The 22,564-nt window shown below is 44.5% G+C and overlaps 1 protein-coding gene across 1 annotated transcript; it reads left to right on the forward strand.

Moving 5' to 3' along the window:
* The first annotated feature begins 19,262 nt into the window (after positions 1-19,262).
* LOC131247034 (uncharacterized) lies at positions 19,263-19,727 on the forward strand. Its single transcript, XM_058247478.1, has one exon. It carries the CDS (start codon positions 19,263-19,265, stop codon positions 19,725-19,727), a length of 465 nt encoding a protein of 154 aa, XP_058103461.1.
* The last annotated feature ends 2,837 nt before the right edge of the window (positions 19,728-22,564 follow it).

Below are 22,564 nucleotides of genomic sequence, written 5' to 3' on the forward strand. Positions count from 1 at the left end.
AAAAGAAAACAAAAGAAATTAGTTTCTAAAAATAGAAATCATAAAGTCAGAAAGTTTCTAAAAAAATAAAAAGTTAATTTCTAAAAAGGAAAGTTTCTAATCCTAGTAATAAAAAGCTAAGTTAGTTTCTAAAAAGGGAAAAATTTCTAAAACTAGAAAATAGAAAGTTACTTGAAAGAAGAATCTAAATCTAAAATTAGAAAATAGAAAATTTCTAAAAAAGAATGCCTAGAATTAGAAAATTTCTAAAAAATAAAACCCTAATTCTAAAAATAGAAATTAGAAAAAGTAGAGAATTTAGAAAGGGATTACTAAATTAGAAGTTCATGTTAGGACCTTACAAAACAGGAAATAGGTTAGTTTCTAAAATAAAATAAAAAAACTTTAACCTAAAGTTAGTAAAATCCTTAGACTATGAATTATGATAAGAGAGAATCCTAAATCCAATTGGACCGAAACAGTCCCCGGCAACAGCGCCAAAAACTTGATGTTTTAATTTAAACCAATCTGATTTAAATGATTTTAAACTCGCAAGTATACGAATCAGATGTAGATATGGTACGTATTACGAGATCACGAGGACTGGTTGTCACAATTCAAAATTTATGATTCTTCTTAACTAATCCAACAAATGGTTGACTAGTGATTAAGTAAACTAAACAAAAATCAATGAAAAAGGTAACGGAGAGAAATAAGAAAATCCAATCAAGGAAAAGATTAGGGCTTTCGAATCCACCCCTAATTATCCTAACCCTTGTTTTACCTGTTGATTCACCCTAATTTAGATTGATATCAAAATAAATAAAGCGCACTCTATGTCCTTGGTCAGGCACACAGAATGTATAATTCCCTAAAGCATGTGCATCACATCTTTCCATCCATGGTCAGGCATGGAGAGATGTAGATTCCTATTTCTTCCTATATAGGAAACCTGTTCATGGTCAGACACAAGCACCTAGAATAAGAATCCAAACAACATCCACATATAGACTTTGGTTAAGCTCATAGAATGAAGAAGTACAAAAATTTCAGTTAAGCACACTAGAGAAAGAAACAAATCAATCAAGTCAAGATGAATTCAACCAAAAACAAGAGTCATTCAAATTAGGGGCTTCATCTCAGCCCTAGGTACAAGATTAGCAATCCATAAAATCATTAAAAAAGAAGGAACTATAAGATTTAAACAATAAAAACATATCCCTTCTCTCTCTTCTTCCTTCCTCTCTCTCTCTCTCTCTCTCTCTCTTCTCTTTCTGCTCCTCCTCTCCCTGGCTCTCCCCAAGCTCTGGCTCCCCTCATCCACGTTTTGGAACTCTTTTTATAGCTGTTGGAGTGGCTGGAGTGGTGGAAATCGGATTGGGAAAGCTATCACATGCGCAGCAAAAGCCTTTTCGCTGCTAAGTTCAGGGCTTTATAACTCTTGCGTTCCTTGTATTATGTCTGTAAAATCAACGTCTCTTGGGATGTTTTTGACTGCTATACATGATGGATAGTTCAAATCTGCCATATGATCAAAGATGGTGGCCCACAACCGCTTGGAAAAGTTAGTTTTCGCGGATGTGCGAAAGCTTTCCCACTCTTTCGCTATCTTGATTGGTGGGCCCCATAGAAGCATTTTCAGGGAAATCCACCCCATCCATTAGATTCAGGATGAAATTTTAGTTAAGAATGGATGGTTTTGAACTTCCATTGATGCGACCCAGAGAAGAAATCACAATAAAATCACTTTTGAATGTTGCAGGGCAGTCCGTTTGTGGCCTCTGTAGTGAGCACGTGTGTACACATGGGCACCAACGGTCAGCATGGGTTCGACTCTTTTGAGCCCCTCTACATGATGTATGGCTTAGATAATCCTTCCGGATGATGGAGGTGGCGCACCAGCTTCCACAAAACGGACGCAATCCGTTTGTTACAAAGGAAGAAGGAAATTTCCTTCTTTCCTTTTTGTTTACCCGGTCAGAGACGGTCAAACCGTCTCTGCATTTGCCGTGCACGGCTAGTGCACTTGTGCACTATGCACACTCTGTTCGGGTGGGGTCCACTGCGATGTTCTTGAGAAATCTCATCCATCCATTTAATTGCTATTCCCATTTAAGGTGTTTATTCCGAAGTTGAGGCATATCCAGATAGCAGGTGGGCCTCACTTAATGAATTGAGGGGCTGATTTGGCCATTGGGCCACTTTCTGAGATATCTAATGGATGAAATTTTACGTGTACGATTAATTTATGGCCCCTAGGCCATATATGAAGTTTCAAGCCAATCGGATAGTGGGAACCATGTGATCTTGCATTCTGCACCAATTTCGGGCCTATTTAACATGTACGGTTTAATTTCCTCGGACCCCTGGCGTGTAAATCCTTCGATCTTGGTCCTCTGGAATCTGTCCCCTACTTTGATGACTTCGGAGCGTCAAATCCACGTTTTAATACTCTTTTTCAATCTACGCTCCTGATTACACCCTGTAACAAAAACATAATTAAAATACTCCATTAAGCATTATTGTGTACATAAAATCTCACAACAATTGGGATCTAATATGCAATATTCGACCCTCATTAGGGACCCACCAGATTTATATATTTTATTCACACCTTCCATTCAGGACATGGCCCACCCCCCGCATGTGGGTGGGACCCTCCTTGCTGTATATATTCTGTATTCACACCACCCGTCTGGACGGTGTGATACGCGTGTGATATGAGTTTTATCCCAGCCGTCCGTCCGTTCTGGACGGGTAGGACCCACCTTGATGTATTTATTCTATATCCACTCCATCCATGCTGTCCGTTTTGCTGGACAGGTAGGACCCCCACCTTAAATGTATGTGTTTCATCCCTGTGAGGGACACCATGATGTATGCATTGTATATTTATGCCGTCCATTCATGTAGCCCGTTGTGATGTATGTGTGCCATCCATTTGTGCCGCCCACTGTGATGTATGATTCAGGCTGTCCATCCGTTTTTCCTATGTTATGGGCTGCCCCATTAGACCCACCTTGATGCATGTATTGCAAGCTCACTACCCATCTCTTATGCCTAACCCATGGGCCCTTGTGTGTGGCCCAATATGATGTATTTGTGACCCAATGTGATGTTTATGTGGCCATGAGTGAGGCCCAATGTGATGTTTATTGGGCCCAAGGGATGAGGCTCATTGTGATGCATTTGAGGGCTAGGCGATGGGGCCCATTGTGATATATATTAGGCCTGTGTGAGCGGCCATTGTGATGTATATTAGGTCCGTATGAGGCCCATTGTTGTATAGGAGGCCCACTATGTATGTGTGAGGCCCACCTGTTGTATATGAGGCCCATGTTTGAGGTCCGATGAGATGTACACGCGGCCCAAGTGATGAGGCTCATTGTGATGTATATGAGGCCCATGAGTGAGGCCCAATATGATGCATATATGGCCCATGAGTGAGGCCCATCGTGATGTGTATTAGGCCCTTGAGTGAGGCCCATGGTGATGTATATTAGGTCCTTGTGTGAGGTCATGGGCCCACTATACGTTTGGCTCTATGTGGGCCACTCCTTGGGAGCAATGTTGGTTAAATGTCCACATTGATGGGCAATGATGGTTAAATGTCCACATTGTGACCTTCCCTTAGGCCCTTTGTTAGGCCGATTATTGAGGCCGATTATCGATGCTGGTTATCGATACCGATTATGAGTATGTGGCAACATAGTATCATGATACATGCCCATACGCATTATCTGCACGTTTGTTATGAGGTGTGGTTAACCATTGCATATGCCATAGGGCAGGTTGTTTATGAGACTCCCTGATAGGCAGAGTCGTCCCACATGAGCACACGGTAAGCACAGGATTGATGCATGATTGGACTGTGTGACTCATGCATCTCGTATTTTTGGATACGACTGCTGTACGCCCTAGCAATATCAGGGCCGTGGCCTCCACAGGCATATCCTGGATGGCCAGATGGGATACTGGAAATATTTTTCTATATGGGGTGCCATAGATGTCCCTATGTGAAAGTCCCTAAACCTCCGTGGCCAAGAAATGCTCCAATATTTAGATTGAGTGGATTCATGAGCGCCCGAGTGCCGAATACCAGTAGGCCGCGTCTCCCACTGTGTCGTGGTCGGTTGGAAGGGGGTGTGGCCTTACCCGCCCGAGGGTAGGGGGCATAGCTAGGCTGAGTTTGACTAGCTCATAAATGGGTCTGCTATCGACATACCGGGTAGATATTGGCTGATTACTGGCTAGGCGGATAGTGAGGTCTCTTCCACTTGCATGGTTACGCGTCCAGTGGGCGGCGATCGCGTGTAGAGTGTACTAGACCCCGGTGATGATCCCAGAGATGTATAGTAATGATATGTGGACTTATTGAGCAGGAGCTGCATACTTAACATTTTACTCATTCATTTATTCATTCACTATCCACGTGGGCTAGTGCTACACAATTAATTGTTATGTATACCTTCGCAATAGCCAGGATTTCGGTTGGGGTGCGTGACCAACCTAAGATCGAGAGTTTACCACAATGAGTCTAGCTATCCAAATTTAGGTATGGGACTGGTTTGGATAGAAGTCCCTTGTGATGGACCCCACAGCTTGCGATACTACGTACTATCATCCCGACTTCACACTCTAGTTTGGTCATTTCATTTGCACCGCATATTACATTTTCTTCCTCAGTATATGATACTGGTTTATTATGTTTTTGCATCGTATAGACCAGCATGTTTCCGTATTGCTCTAATATTGCATACTCGGCACTTACCATTGAGCACACACTTTCACCACCCTCTAAGCTTTTTATAAGCTTATGCACGATAGATGTGTGTAGGTGGCTGTAGGTTGCAACAACGTTGAGCTTTGAGCGTGTAGCTATCTACTGGAGCTTTGATTTTTGATATATGTATTTCCCTTTTAGCATTGTATTCAAGTGTTTATATTAGTGGATATGTGATGATGATATTGCCTTTGTGATTTGGGTAAACTTGTGGTTATACTTATTACAAGTTAAATGGATGTTGGAAAATCCTCCTTGTAGGATCCCAGGATCGGAATCTAGCGTATGGATGCTGGGAGCTGAGGATGGGGTATTACGGAGGTTGTCGGCACCAGATTCGACAATTGGGAATTTTGTGAGCCCAGTTTCTGAGTTTGGGGCGTGACATATACTAAAAAATATTAGCCAATTTAGGGTAAGACTTATTGCACCTCGATAAACATTGGACACCAAAAACATAAACCAGGATACACATTGGACTCCAAAAAAATATTAACCAATTTATTAGTAATAATCTCTAATCTAAATAGTTGCATTGAACTTACCTAATTGGACTGATCCGATCTAGTCTCGTTTGCTTGTCTTGACTTGAATCAACTTAATCTGAGCTTGTTCTGTCTTTGGTTCAGACTTGATTAAGGTAACTTGTCCCGTACTTGAATTAAATTTAGCTTGACCGAATCTCCTAGACTCTACAACGAGTCGACTCACTCCCTCTCTCTTTCTCTCTTTTCTCACCCTCTTGTACTCTCCTTCTCCTTTCCTTTCTTTCTTTCTTTTCTTCTACCTTTCACTCTCTTATGCCTTCCCAATTTCCCTGCTGGAACTCTAGCTGAGCTGGCCTAACTCAGCCCGGCTGGACTTGGTTTCAGCCGAGTCGATTCGGTAGCAATCACCATCAGCCCCCCTCTCTCTTCACTTTCCTCTTCCTCTTTTCCTTCTTGTTTTCTTTCTATCACTCACTCTCTCTTTTCTTCTTCTATTATTTTTTTTTGTTTAGCATGTCTAGCAGCCCCTGCACCAGACCCGTGCTTGGGTCGTGCTGGACTCAGCTGGGTTAGGTTGGTGTAACGACCATCGGCCCACTCTCTCTCTCTCGTCCCTATCTTCCTCGTTTTTCTTTTCCTGCTAGACCAGACAGTGTCTTGGCTCGTCCAGACTGTAAACAACTCGGTTTGGACTCAGATCAGGTTGAACTCAGACACTGAGTCAGCAACAGTAGCAGTAACAACATCTCACAGTCCCTCTCTCTCTCTCTCACACATTTTCCTGTCCTCTCTTTCCCTCCTTCCTTATTTCCTACCCACTATGGCTAGCAAATGCTCTGGCTCGACCCGATTCTGCTCTGACTCAAGGTGGTGCGACGCGAATGCGTGAGGAAGAAACTCTGAGCTTTAATGGCAGATTCACCTCCGATGTTTATTTCTTCAAAACGTCGATTTTGGGAGGTCAAGACCGGTCCAAGAGAGCTTGTAAGAGCGGCCTTTTGAAGCTTCGTGGAGATTTGGGCGGTGGTTTTGGTGGTGGAAGGAAATAGTCAATTTCGAGCGCAGTTGCCGAATCTTATAACGAGCCCTAGATTCCACCTAAACCGTTAGATGAAGTGTGTAGGGCTAGGATTTGATCCTGTTGTCTGGTTTCTTAAAAAGGTTGGTAAGACCCTGGGTTCTGGCGTCGGTTTTCCACAGAAAACCCTAATCCACATGAGCAGAAACGGGTGGTTGAGATAAGCTCATTCCAATGGCTAAGATGCATGGATCTAGCCTCATGTGGATCGCCACTATGGAAGAAACTAGGCTTTCCATTTTTGAAAAGAGAAGAAACGTAAACGGCTCTCTTGCACTGGCATTTGTGAGCACATGCGTGCGATTCATCGGGTGGGCCAACCAAGGTTTTGGTCAGACCCCCACTAAGCACAAGATGGACAGATCGGATCGACCATTTCGGTCGTGATGGTGGGCCATAATCGGAAGAAAATGGACTTAGCCAGTTCGTCTATAACAGGCGGGAGAAGATTTCAAAAAGAGGGAGAAAACCTCCTTTTTTTGGAGCAGCCCAACTTAATGCACATCGGGTGTGCACTTGTAAGTGGTGCCTATGCACCACAGGTGGGCCCATAGTGATGATCTTGCCTAATCCACTCCATTCATTCATTTTGTCAGCCCACGATACGGTACAACCCAAAGGATGAGGCAAATCCAAGACTTAGATGGGTCGTACTTTGTGATTTGGGGTCCCTAATGGTAGGTTTTCATCAATCTGATGGTTAGATTGCATCTGGATGTGTTCATCAGTGACTACAAAGGTTTGTAATTCATTTTAGAGAAAAATTTCATTTACTTTTATCATCCATTGATCTTATATCTAAATTAAATGTATGATCATGAGTTTTAATGGACGGATCGCCTCAACGTAGATTGATGGTGGTCCACCCAGTTGTTTACATGAAATCTAGCCTGTCCGTCAGCCCAAATAACTTAAGATGGGCCACTAATCTGACCATGAGGTAGATCCATAGCCCAAGTGGGCCTTATCGATGGTTTTACATTCCATTTGGTAACGCTTGACAATCCAACGGTCAGATCATGTCCATACTTGTTTTTTAACGTCCTTAAACTTTCCGAGGCTAATCTGGATACACTTGGACCAATGTTCCCAATGCCCAATGAATTTACAGTTGCCTTATAGAAGGTGGTCGGTCTAATGAATGGCGGGTTTTGGTGATTTGACATTTAATATTGACAATGCATGTTTGATTTATCTATCAGGGTGATTGAACCTAAAATAGACCTCTCTTGTGATGTGATGCTCCATCTTAGAAGATGACGAATGTATGACTTGATCTACGGGCAAAGTTTACCCTTAATAGGTGAGGGTTAGCTAAATCGGGCTTGCGATCATAAATTTGGCCCTCATGGTAACACCAGAGTACCTACTTTCACCTTAAATGGGATGAGGTCAATGTATTTTTCCTCGTGTCCCTTATCATACACCACCTTCCCTATGAATTATGTTTCTATGCATAAGTGTTCAGGGCTATCTATTAGGACTGGGGTTGTTACAATATAATCAAATAAACAATCATACGACTTTCTATTGCACCCGAAATCTCATTGTACGTGAACTTTGCAAGATGGCTAGAAAATCGATAAACGAACTTCAACTCCACCCGAAAATCATGGTACATGCAAAATCCATAAGGTGAATAGAAAATCAACTTTTAAACCTCTACTTCACTTAGAAATCATATCGTATGTGAACACCACAAGATGGCTAGAAAATCGCTAAGTGAATTTCAGCTCCACCCGAAAATCATTATACGACTGAACACCGCAAGATGAAGAGAGAAACAACATAGGAACTTTGACGTCATTTGAAAATCATATGAACTTCGCAAGATGGATAGAAAATTGACAAGCGAACTTCAGCTCCACCCGGAAATCATAACGAACTTCACATAATAACCCAAAAATCAACAAGATATGCAAATATAACCAATAAGCCAACCAAGGTTTTGGTCAGATGAGAGTGCATCATCACCCTTTTTGGGGCAAGTGTGAGGTCCATCCTTGACGTTAGTGTGTCATCTAGGCCATCCGCTATCTGGAGGAGAGTGCATTATCACCTCTTGTCGTAGATGGAAGAATATGTGATATCAGTTTTGGTATATCCACTGTGTGGAGACTACCTTAATGTATGGGTCAGATCCACCATCCTTTCAGGGGACCCTATCTTGGGATATATGATATATAAGTACCTAAGAGGCTAATGATAGTGTAACGTGGGACATACCACATGAACTCCTATAGATGTAGAAGGGGCATGTCATTTAGCTACTACTCTTTGTATATATTATATCGATTAAGGCTGATTGTGGTCTATTATTGTCTGCTATACATCTAAGGACATGCTTAGTATAATGATATCATGGCATATGCCTATGTATGCATGTTGTGAGGAATGATTGATCATAGCATATGTCATTGGGCTAAGATGTTTATGGGACTCCTTGTGGGATGGAGTTTCCCCACATGATTGCATGGTACGTGCAGGTTTGATGCATGACTGGATGGTATAAATCATGCATCCTGCATTTTGTGTGACATGATCATTTTGCACCCTAGCAACATCAGGGTTGTGGCCTCCATAGGCATATTGTGGATGGCCAGATGAGATACCGAAAATGTTTAGTTCTAGCATATGGGCATTTAATATGTCCGTGGGTGAAAGCCCCTAAACCCCTTGGTACCGGGGATGCTCTAACATCTAGACCAAGTGAATACATGAGCGCCCGAGTACCGAATACCAGTTGGCCATGTCTCCCACTGTGTCGTGGTCGGTTGGAAGGGGGTGTGGCCTTATTTGCCCAAGTGAGGGGGCTGTAAGCTAGGCTGAATTTGACCAACTCGCAAATGGGTCCGCTATCGACGAGCTAGGTAGTGAGGTCTCTTCCACTTGCATGGTTGAGAGGCTAGGGAGGCAGCAGCCAGCGTGGAGTGTACCCCATTGATATCTTAGAGATGTACTGTACTGGAATGTGGACTTCTGAGTAGGAGTTGTATGCTTAACATTTTACTCATTTATTCACTATCCACTTGGGCTGGTGGTGTGGAACTAAATCATTAAGCGTACCTTCGCAATGGCTATGATTTCGGTTGGGTACGCGACCAACCTGAGATCAGGAGTTTTACCACATTGAGTTTAACTATCCAAATTTAAGTATGGGACTGGTTTAGATAGAAGTCCCTTGTGATGAACCCCACAACTTACGATACTATGTACTATCATCTCGACTACACACCCCAACTTTGTCATTCCTTTTGCATTGCATCCTCAGCATATGGCATTTGGTTTACTATGTTTTTGCATTGCATGGCCTAGATAAGGCTGATGGTATTCGTGTACTCATCAGGATTTACATGTTGCATTGCATCCTCAGTATATGACATTTAGCCTAATATGTCCTCGCACGCATAACCTAAATAAGGATGATGGTATTTATGGACTTGCTAGTATTTTCGCTTACTCTAATATTGTATGCTTGGCACATGTATTATGCACACACTCACCACCCTCTGAGCTTCCTAGTAAGCTTATGCACGACCGTTGCGTGCAGGTGATGTTAGGTCGTAGCAGCGTTGAGGCAGGAGTTTATGGCAGAACGTTTTGGAGATTTTGTTATTTATGTATTTCCCTTTCAGTACTGTAACCTAATGTTTATATTAGTAGATATGTGGTGATGATATTGTTCTTGTGATTTACGTATACTTCCGGTTATGCTTCTTTATAAAAAAATTCATAATGAAAATCGTCCTTGTATGATCCTAGGATCAGAATCTAGAGTATACGCATTGGGAGCCGAGAGTGGGGCAATACAGACGTTGTCGGTGCCATATTCTGCAATTGGGAATTCTGTGAGCTTAGTTTTCGAGTTTGGGGTACGATAAAAGTTGGTATCAGACCATAACTTGGGAATTCGTAAGGATAACATCACATATCTATTGATAACTACCTTTCACTCTATAATTGTTGAGAACTTGGAATGATTAGGTACCCGAGTTCGAATAACTTAGAAACTTTCTGATATAGCTCCCGATCATGTGTGCATTCGAGAGTGCTTAAGGATAATAGGCTCTTGTTCCATACTATAGGACATGGCACCTGAGAGAGCGAGCTAAGCGGCTCCCGCATCCGAGACTAGTGCGGCCTTGACCGTATCGGTGAGCACGGATCAGCTTCAGCAGATGTTGCAGGTGATGATCACGGTTCTTCAGGGGTAGTGTAAGGCCCGTATCCTAGATTGTACTATTTCGTAGACTCTTGCGATCCTCCTTGTCGAATTCTGACAAATCACGACCTATAATCAGCATTTGCACGTGACCCTAAGTCACGTCCCATATATCTGAGTTAATTCGACCCGAGACTTGTACCATTGCGACCGCACCGTCGCCGCAGTTCCAACACCTAGACTTGCGCATCGATGCGATACCTATGCCAGGAGTTGTAGGCCCATGCATATTTCAAAAAAATGCCGCGTATTTGTAAAATCCAAGAGAATCTATCAAATCAATCACATCAATCAAGTCAAGTACATCCCATCACAACCCATCACTCACCCATACCTCTCTCTTCAACAAGTCAAAGCAACCCATGCTTAGCCCATTCATTTCATCCTAAAAGTCAATGAGACCCATGCTTCCCATGTCTTACACACCACTCCTCTCCCTCTCTCATTTTCTTACTCCATTCCAAGAAATTCTTAAGGAGAGGAAACGTCCAAGCTTTTCGTAAGAGGAGCCAAGTGTGGCCCACTTCCCTACCCCAAAAACTCACATCTCCACCATTCAACCTTCATCATCCACCCTTAAGAGCTAGCCTAGGAGCTAAGGAGGCCATGGAGCCTAGAAAAAGCAAAATCGGTGGGTGTTCTAGGATTCCTACCATTGATCTTAATGATTTGAGGGCCCACATGTGGTGGGACCCATTTGATGTATGCATTGTAAGAAATGAAGGGCCCATAGTCCTCCATCACGATCTCTCTCTCTATCTCTCTCTCTCTCTCTTATAGTGGTGTGTGGCCCACCTGATGTGTCCAGACATCCAACCGTTCGCCCATTTGGCCAGACATGGGGCCACCTTGATGATGTATTCCATTCAGGCCGTTCGTCTGCTGGATGTCCAGGATACCTGGCTGGGAGTAAGGAAAACACAAATGTCAGCTTTACTCAAAGTTGGTGGGTCCCACAAGTGCCCACCTTGATGTTATACATCCTCACTGTCCAATCTCTAGACGGAGGGAAAGGTAGATTGGCTTGAGTACTTCACACCAGCATATAGCCGTTGTTAATGCCAGCAAGTTCTTTGAGTCTATGCACGAGATATGTGTATTACCGTCCATCGATTTGGTGGGTGTGGGGCCCACCCCACACATGCTGCACGTGTCGGATGTGACCCACCTTGATGTATATGCACTATATCCTCACCGTCCATTGGGTTGCGACGGTGGGACTGACCAGGAGGTTGTGTTATATCCAATTGTCCGTCCATTTTCCATGGACGTGGACCCACCCCACACGTGTGGGGGTGAGGTCCACCCTAATTTATGTATTCTATATCTAGCCGTCCATCTGTTTTCCACGTGGGACAGGTGGGAACCACATTGATATACGTATTCTATATCTTAGCTGTCCGTCCATTCTGGATGGGCGGGGCCCACATTGATGTACATATTATATCCCTGCCGTCCATCCATTTTCAGTACAGTGGGTCCCATTGCTGACTGACGTCAGCAAGTCCTGTGGGCCACCAAGATGTATGTGTTTCCCTAGCTGTCCATATATTTCGGTGTGGGCCGCACCATGATGTGTGTGTTTTTATACACATCGTTTATCTATCTTGGGTGTGGGCCCACCCCACACATGTGACACGTGTGGCAGGTGGGACCCACCTTGTCTTATGTATTTTGTACCCACACTATCTAGATTTGGACGGTGCTGTGGGACGCATCATGATATATGTGTTTAATCCCAACCATTCGTCCGTTTGGGGACGTAGATCCCACTTTGATGTATGTGTTTTATACACTCCGTCCATCTGTTTGGACGAGGGGCCCACCCCACACGTGTGGGGGTGGGACCCACCTTGATATATTTATTTTATATTCACACCATCCATTCAGACGGTGCTATTTGGGGCCTCCGTAATGTATGTGGCTTACATCCATGTTGCTTGTCTGTTTTGGACTATGCGGGCACCTACCTTGATGATGTGTCGTATATCACACCGTCCATCTATTTTCTGGGGTGAGGCCCACCTTAATGTATGCATTGTGCATCAGCACCGTCCATTTGGACGTGCCATGGGACACTCCACGATGTATGTATTGTATATCTACGCCATTTGTTTGTGTGGCCCACTGTGATGTATGTATGTCGTCCATTTTTGCGGCCCGCCATGATGTATGATTCAGGCTGTCCATCCATTTTTCCTAGGTTATGGGCTACCCCATTAGGCCCACCTTAATGTAAGTATTGCAAGCACACTACCCATCTCTTATGCCTAATCTAGGGCCCACGTTAATACGATGTATTGAATTGGCCCAATGTCACATCCCAAACCTGAAAATCAGGCTCACAAAATTTTCGATTGCCGAATTCGGTGCTGAAAGCCTCCGCAGTATCCCATTCACAGTTCCCAGTGCTCATACGCCAGATTCCGATCCTTGGATCCTACAAGGAGGATTTTTCCAATGTACATTTGTCTCATAAGAAGCATAACCACAAGTTTACCTAAAACACAAAGGCAACATCATCATCATATATCCACTAATATAAATATTTGGATACAATGCTGAAAGGGAAAATACATATGTCAAAATCAAAGCTCTAGGAGACCGCTGCAAGCTCCATGCTCAGTGCTGCTGCAACCTAACGCCACCTACACACATCTATCGTGTATAAGCTTATAGAAAGCTTAGAGGGTGGTGAAAGTGTGTGCTTAAGGTAAGTGCCAAGTATTCAATACAATGCCATAATCATACAATATCGAAAATACTGGCAAGATCATGAATCATACAATATCAGAATATACAATGCGGATCGACTATGCAATGCGGAGTCATAGAGAGCCAACTATTAGATACCGATGGATGCAATGCAATATGCAAATCCTGCTAAGTCTGTCTAGGCTATATAAGTGCAGAAACATAGCAACCCAAAATGCCATATGCCGTGAAGGTAATGCAATATGCGATGCGAATGAAATTACCAAGCTAGAGTGTGAGGTCGGGATGATAGTACATAGTATCGCAGGCTACGGGGTCCACCACAAGGGACTTCTATCCATACCAGTCCTATAAATAAATTTAGATAGTCAGACTCGATGTGGTAAACTCCTGATCTCAGGTTAGTTGCGCGCCCCAACCGAAATCTTGGTCATTACGAAGGTACACGTAACAAATAGTTATGCACCACTAGCCTGAGTGGATGTGAATGAATGAATGGATGAGTATGTAACTCCTGCTCAATAAGTCCACATATCAGTACGGTTCCTCTCTAAGAAATCACCGAGGTTTAGTATACTCCAAACCAGATTGCCATCGCATGCAACAAGGTGAGTGGAAGAGACCTCACTATCCGCCTGCTAATATCGGACCCGGCTCGTCGATAGCGAACCCATTCCTCGAGCTAGTCAAACTCAACCTAGATTTACCCCCTCCTCTCGTGCAGATAAGGCCGCACCCCCTCCAACTAACCACGATACAGTGGGAGACGCGGCCTAATGGTATATGGCCCTCATGCGCTCATGCATCCACTCGGTCTAGAAGTTGGAGTAACCTTTGGAACCAAGAGGGTTTAAGGAATTTCACCCAGGGATATCTATAGCAACCCATGTAGAACAGATTTCCGGTGTCCCATCTGGCCATCCACGATATACCTATGGAGGCTACAGCCCTGATGTCGCTAGGGCGTACGGTGGTCGTGCCACACAAATGTGAGATGCATAGTCACACAGTCCAATCATGATTAATCCTACGCATACAGTGCACTCATGTGGGGCAACTCCACCTATCAGGGAGCCCCATGAACAACCTGCCCTATGGTATAAGCAATGGCTAATCACATCTCATAACAAACATACAGGTGATGCGTATGGGCATGTATCATGATGTTATGCTGTCACATACTTATAATCGGTATCGATAACTAGTATCGGTAATCGGCATCGATAATCGGCCTTGATGAGAATGGGCCTAACAGGGCTTAAGGGAAGGTCATAATGTGGACATTCAACCATCATTGCCCATCAGTGTGAACATTTAACCAACATTGCTCCCAAGGAGTGGTCCACATAGGGCCGAACATATAGTGGGCCCATGACCTCACACAAGGGCCTAATATACAATATCATGGGCCTCATACAAGGGTTACATACACATCACTATGGGCCGCATCACATGGGCCTTAAATACATCACAATAGGCCTCGCTCATGGGCCTCATATACACAACTGGTGGGCCCTGCACATGGGCCTCAGATACATCACACGGGCCACAACCCATGGGCCTAATGCATATTATAATGGGCCTCATTAAATGGGCTATAAAAACATCACAATGGCCACACCATATGGGCTGGAAATACATGTCATTGGGCCTTACCAAATGGGCTAAAAATTCATCACAATGGGCCACGACATATGGGCCGAAAATGCATCTCAATGGACCACGACCCATGGGCCTCAATACATCATAATGGGCGGCATTGACACAGGCCTAATACACAACAAGTGGGCTGCATCAATGGGCCGCACTAATGGGCCTCATACACATCAAGTGGGCTGCATCAATGGGCCGCACTAATGGGCCTCATACACATCAAGTGGGCTGCATCAATGGGCCGCACTAATTGGCCTCATAGATGGGCTACAAATATATCAAGGTGGGCCTTACAGATGGGCCACAAGTATATCAAAGTGGGCCTCTCGAATGGGCCACAAAATACATCAAAGTGGGCCTGACGGATGGGTCATAAAATACATCAAGGTGGGCCTCACAGATGGGAGCTTGGATTACATCTAAAATCATTTCAATAGTTGCAGGTGCAACATGTGTATCACTGTACACATCATTCTATGGGGCACATGGCACCCTAATGATGATCAGCACCGCCCAAACATTGTCTATGTAAATCAGCACTGTCCGAACATTGGACAACACCATCCAAACACTGTCCAGGAAAATCAACATCGTCCAAACATTATCCAGCACCGTCCAGCACAATCTGGACGGTGTGGATGAAATAAATACATCATTGCAGTGTCCACCGTCCAGATCACTGGACGGTGGAGATAAGACACATATATCACAGTGTTCCCCACCGCCCAGATAGACGATGGGATGAAACATGCACCAGGGTGGGCCCTCATGCTGACGTCACTTACAACAACTATACATATAGCTGTTGAGAGGTACACTGGCCAATCCGCTATCTCATCAGGTGGGTCCCATGTGGGGCCCACCACATATATATATAGTGTATATATATATATTATACATTATATATTATTTTATTTTTTTATTTGAATATCTCCAGCGTCCAGGCCCTGGACGCCCTAGACGTAAAATACATAAATCATGGTGGCGGTCCCCACCGTCCATACCATTGAACGGTGTGGATTGCATCACGTGTGGGCCCCACACAGAATGAATGGTTTAGATATGAACATACCTCGTGGTGGGCGCCATAGAACTGCTGATGTGGAGCAGCAGTTGCTGCATGTTGCGTGGGACCCACCGCCTGGATGGACGGTGTGAATACAACACATCACGGTAGCCCCCGCATAGCACTATCTAACGATGGACGGTGCAGATACAGATACATCACAGTGGCCCACAGAACTGCTGACGTCAATCAGCAGCTGCAGCTACTAGGACCCACCGTTTGGATGGACGGTGTGGATGAAATACATTCAACATGGTGGGGTCCCATTGTACTGACGGTGCCGGTAAAACCCATAAATCACGGTGGTCCCACCTCCAGTGGGCCACACGCCTGGGATCAAGCTGATATTTACATCTCCATTCAATCTGGGCTAGTCCAATGGACAGCAAGGTGGGCCCCACCAACTGGATGTCCAGAAAAAAATCTGGACGGTCTGGATGGTGGCTGAACACATTAGGTGGGCCACATACCTTATCATCACTATATAAGAAAAAATGAAAGGGAGAGAAAGAACGAGAGAGGGAGAAAGAATCGTTGAGATGGGAGGGACCTCACCACTATGGGTCCCTCTAAATGCAATGCATACATCAAGTGGGTCCCATTACAAGTGGCCCCAAATCAAAACTAAGATGATGAACACCCACCTTCAAAACCACTCCTTCCACACTAGGGTGATCTAGCTCCAAAGAGAAAGAATCAATGCTTAAGATTGGATTTTAGAAGTTGAATGATGGGGTATGAAGCTTCAAGGTGGGTGGGAAAATGGCGGAAAGCTTGGATGTTGGGAGTTCTCATGGGGTTGCTTAAGAGTAATGAGAGAGGGAGAGAGATGAGAGAGAGAGGTGTAAGAGAGAGAGGGATGGGTGAGTGATGGGGTGTACTTAGTTGTAAGAGAAAGTTGACTTTAGGGGAGGGGTGGTTGTACTTGCTTGAGGTGATTGATGGGATATGTACTTGACATATGATGTGATGGATTCTCTTGGGATTACAACACGCGGTGTTTTCAACTAAACGCAAGCTCACATCTCCTGGCTCGGGTATTACCTCGGCGTGTGAGACACGACGTTAGAACCGCGGCGATGGCATGGTCACTAGGGTATAAGTCTCGGGTCAAGCCGACTCTGAAATACGGGATATGACTCAGGATCACGCGCAGACACTGGTAACAGATCAGGGTTGCCGAAATTCGACCGGGAGGACCGCGGAAGCTTACGGAACAATACGGGCTAGGATACAGGTCTTACACCCAATGAGATGTATTTGTAGCCCATTTAATGAGGCCCAATGTGATATATTTGTGGGCCAGGCGATGGGGCCCATTGTGATGTATATTAGGCCCTTGTGTAAGGCTTATTGAGATTGTATATGAAGCCCATGTGATGTGGTCCATTGTGATGAATTTGAAACCCACATGATGAGGCCCGATGTGATATATATGAGGCCCACATGGTGAGGCCCGATGAGATGTATATGTGACCCTTGAGTGAGGCCCATGGTGATGTATATTAGGCCCTTGTGTGAGGCCATGGACCCACTATACGTTTGGCTTTATGGGGGCTACTCATTGGGAGCAATGTTGGTTAAATGTCCACATCAATGAACAATGATGGTTAAATGTCTACATTGTGACCTTTCCTTAGGCTTTGTTAGGCACATTCTCATCATTCTCTAAGTGGATTAACCCGAATCCTTGGGCCCCATTAATGTTGTATGGTCCATCATCGCCATAGATGGATGGCTCCGTACTACTGGATTTGGCATATCTACAACTGAGGGCTGATCTTTATATTATAGTTTAGATCGACTGCTCATCTATGGACCCCACCTTACATATAGGCCAATTATTGAGGCCGATTATCGATGTTGATTATCGGTGCTGGTTATCGATACCGATTATGAGTATGTGATAGCATAGCATCATGATACATTCCATACGCATCATTTGCATGTTTGTTATGAGATGTGGTTGATCATTGCATATGCCATTGGGTCGATTATTATGGGACTTTCTGATAGGAGGAGTTGCCCACATGAGCGCATGGTACGTGCAGGATTGCTGCATGAGTAGATGGTATGACTCATGCATCTCGCATTTTGTGATTTGACCACTGTACGCCCTAGCGACATCATGGTCGTGGCCTCCACAGGCATGTCGTGGATGGCTAGATGGGACACCAAAAATGTTTGGTTCTAGCATACAAGCATCATAGATATCCCTGGGTCAAAATCCCTAAACCTCCGAGGCCAAGGGACTCTCCAACGTTTAGACCGAGTGGATATACATAAGCGCATGAGGGCCGTATACCAGTAGGTTACATCTCCTACTGTGTTGTAGTTGGTTGGAAGGGGGTGTGACATTACCTGCTTGAGTGAGGGGGCAATATTTAGGTTGAGTTTGACCAGCTGGAGGAATGGGTGCCCTATCGACAAGCCGGGCCCGATATTGGCAGGCAAATAGTGAGGTCTCTTCCACTTACCCAGTCGTGTTCTTGGATAGGGGCGGTAAACTGGCGTAGAGTGTAATAGAACCCGGTGATAATCCTAGAGATATACGATACTGATACGTGGACTTATTGAGCAAGAGTTGTATACTCATTCATTCATTCATTCACTATCCACTCGAGCTGGTGGTGCACAACTAATTGTTATATGTATCTTCGCAATGGCCAAGATTTCGGTTGGGGCGCGCGACCAACCTGAGATTAGGAGTTTACCACATTGAGTCTGACTATCCAAATTTAGGTATGGAACTGGTTTGGATAGAATTCCCTTGTGATGAACCCCCATAGCCTGGGATACTACGTACTATCATCCCGACTTGACACTTCAGCTTGGTCATTTCATTTACATAGCATATTGCATTGCATCCTCAGTATATGATATTTGGCTCACTTCTCTTTGTATTGTATAACTGATCTACATTGCTTCCTCAGCATATGACTTTGCCTTATTATGTTTTTGCATCGCATAGCCTGGATAAAGCTGATGGTATTTATGGATTTACCAGCATGTTTCCACATTGCTCTGATGTTGTATACTTGACACTTACCTTATGCACACACTTACACCACCCTCTAAGCTTTCTATAAGCTTATGCTTGATAGATGCGTGCAGGTGTCGTTAGGTTGCAACAGCGTTGAGCTTGGAGCGTGCAGCTGTCTTCTGGAGCTTTGATTTTCAATAAATATAAATTTCCCTTTTAGCACTGTATTCAACTGCTTATATTAGTGGATATGTGATGATGATGTTGCCTTTGTGATTTGGGTAAACTTGTGGTTATGCTTCTTACGTCGTTGGCTGTAATTCTTCGTCAGGGAGGGGCCGAGCACTGGTGGGCATCGGTCTCCCAAACGACAGGGGCAGAGTTCGAGTGGACGTGGGAGGATTTTATGGACCAGTTCGACAGGAAGTTCTTCCCTGACCATGTCCATCAGCAACGCGTGCTTGAGTTTGAGACTCTTGTGCAAGGAGACATGTTGGTGTCCCAGTATGACGCTCGATTCATCGCACTGTCGAGATTCGTGACTTATCTTGTAGATGATGAGGGGCAGAAGGCTAGCCATTTCGAGAACGGCTTACGCCTTGTCCTTCGGAGTTGTGTCGTTGGACACATGCTCCCGATGTTTGAGGAGGTCGTGCAGCGGGCCCAGATTTATGAAGTAGATTGGGCCGATGCACAGTGGATCCACGATCAGAGAGGAGATCGAAAGAGGAAGGCCCCCTACGATAGCTCCCAACAGTAGCAGCGACTGTCGTAGAGGCATAGGTACCGTCCATCCTTCCGATCGCCAACAGCACTCCCAGCACCACCGTTCATAGGTGTTTACTTCAGATATGGTAAGATGGGGCATCGTAAGCGTGAGGGCCCCCATCCACCGAAGCAGCCGAGAGCCATAGCAGCCATATCGGCCACCACCCCAGCAGCAGCAAAAGCAATAGTATAGGCTACCACAGTGGCACCAGCAGCAGTGACGACCGTAGAGGGGACATACACCTCCCCAGCAGACCCAAGGCAAATTTTATGCAACCCAACATGATCATCAGGCACTAGGAGGAGTCGTCGACGATTCGTGCGACATGGCCTCTGGACCATCTTACTAGATCATTCATGGATGAGGCATCTTGGGAGCGAGAGGCCGAGATTCGTGAGCGTTATCCCCATCTCTTCGATGATTTATTGTATTTTTGTATGCTGTCTCTGATTACATATGATGCTATGTTTCCTCTTTCCTTATGAGTCATGTTTAGTCGCATGATAGTGTAATTTTGAGGATAAAATTTTTATTAGGAGGGGAGAGCTGTAAGGCCCGTATCCTAATACCGTACTGTTCTACCAACTCTCACGATCCTCCCCATCGAATTCCGTTGACCCGTGACTTGTAGACAGCGTTTGCGCATGACCGTAAGTCACATCTCGTAGATCTGAGTCGACTCGACTCAAAACTTGTACCCTAGCTACCGCACTGTCGCCGCGTCTTGCGCACCAATGTGATACCCGGTGTAAGAGTAGTTGGCCCGCTTATGTCATGTCCTAAACTCAAAAACCGGGCTCACAAAATTCCTCATTGCCGAATCCTGTGCCGACAGCCTCCGTAGTACCCCATTCTCGGCTCCCAGCACCCATACTTGGTTTTGATCCTGGGATCCTACAAGGAGGATTTTTAACATCAATTTGATTCGTAATGAGCATAACCAAAAGCATAACCTATGAGCAATAACCACAAGAACACCATTACAAAATCCACTATGATAAAAAACTTTAAAGTACAATGCGCATGAAGGGAAATACAAGATAATGATAACGGAAACTCCCGAAGCTTAACTGCACACTCCCATTGTTGTGTAGCTACGATTGCATCCTAACATCACCTGTACGCATCAATCATGCATAAGCTTATAGAAATATTAGAGGGTGGTGTAAGTGTGTGCACAATAAGAGAGTACTCAGAATATAATGTCAGAGTAATGCGAAATCATGCTGATGAGTACATGAATGCAATCAGTCGTACCAAGGCTATGTGGTGCAAGATATGAATGTTATCGGCCATATCAAAACCATGCGATGTGAGATACAACTCAAGCATGCCAATCCTCATCCAAATCCACATATCAATGCAACTTATCACTAGAGCATCAAGTATTAGTACAATTCTCATTCTGGATAATCACCAGGGTTTAGTACACTCCAAATAGCACTGCCCCTTTCCCAGGCATGCAGTCCAAGTGAGCGTAAGAAACCTCACTATCTGCCTGGCCAATTGTCTGCCAATACCTATTCGGCACGTCGATAGCGGACCCATTCACGAGCTGGTCAAACTCAGCCTAGTAATGGCCCCTACCCTCGGGCGAGTAAGGTCATACCCCTTTCCAACCGACCATGATACAGTGAGATACGAGGCCTCCTGGTATTCGGCCCTCGTGCGCTCATATATCCACTCGATCTCGACGTTGGAATCATCCTCTGGTACCATCGGGTTTAGGAATTTTTACCCAGGGACATTTATGGCACCCCAATGGTTAATAACAATATTTTTGGTGTCCGATCCTACCATCCACGATGTGTCTGTAGAGGTCATAGCCCTATCTCATTAGGGCATATAGAAATCATGTCATACAAATGCAAAGTGCATGAATCACACTACAAGTCATGCAACAATCTTGCGAGTACCGCGCACTCATGAAGGGCAACTTCGCCTATTAGGGAGAGCATAAACAATCTGCCCGAAGGCATATGCTATGATCAGTCACTCCTCATCTCATGCATACATATGATGCATATGAGCATGAATCATGGAACTATACTAAACATGTTATGTGGTGATGAGTTCTGTTCATAACGAAGAAGGGCCTAGACGGCCTACACACTACAAGTATGGGCCTATCAATGGGCCCCTAGGGAGAGTTACAATGCGGACATTTAACCATCATTGCTCTTACAATGTGGACGTCAAACCATCATTGCTCCCAAGGCATGGCCACCAAAACATCATTACATACATCGTGGAGGAATCTCACATCGTAATGGGCCTCATATACATCACAGTCGGCCCACACAAAGACCTCACAAATGTCTCATTGAGCCTCATATATATATATATATATATATATATATATATATATATATATATATATATATATATGTATGTATATCAAATAGGCCGAATCAGTGGGCTGAATCAAAGGACTGAATCAATGGCTCGAATCAATGGGCTAAGTCGAATAGCCCGAGTCGAATGGCCGAGTCGAATAAGCGAGTCGAATGGCCGAGTCAAATGGCCGAGTTGAATAGGCTGAGTCCAACACACCATTCAACTACTACTAGAGAGCATTTTAGAGCATTATGTCAAAAGAATGAATCATATCCAAGGATCATCTGGACCATACCACAAATGGCAGCGGTGATAATGACTTCCACAGCTATATTTCCAGTGGGCCCACCATAGTATTTATTTTTCGCCTAATCTGTGCATAAGGTCACGAGGACTTGGATAGAGGAAAAACAAATATCATAATGGTTCAAAACTTCTGTAATCCCAAAAATGGATTTCAATGGCACACGTTCAACTCCAGTGCTTTCTGT

The sequence above is a fragment of the Magnolia sinica genome, chromosome 5 (assembly GCF_029962835.1).
Source record: "Magnolia sinica isolate HGM2019 chromosome 5, MsV1, whole genome shotgun sequence".
Lineage (NCBI taxonomy): Eukaryota > Viridiplantae > Streptophyta > Magnoliopsida > Magnoliales > Magnoliaceae > Magnolia > Magnolia sinica.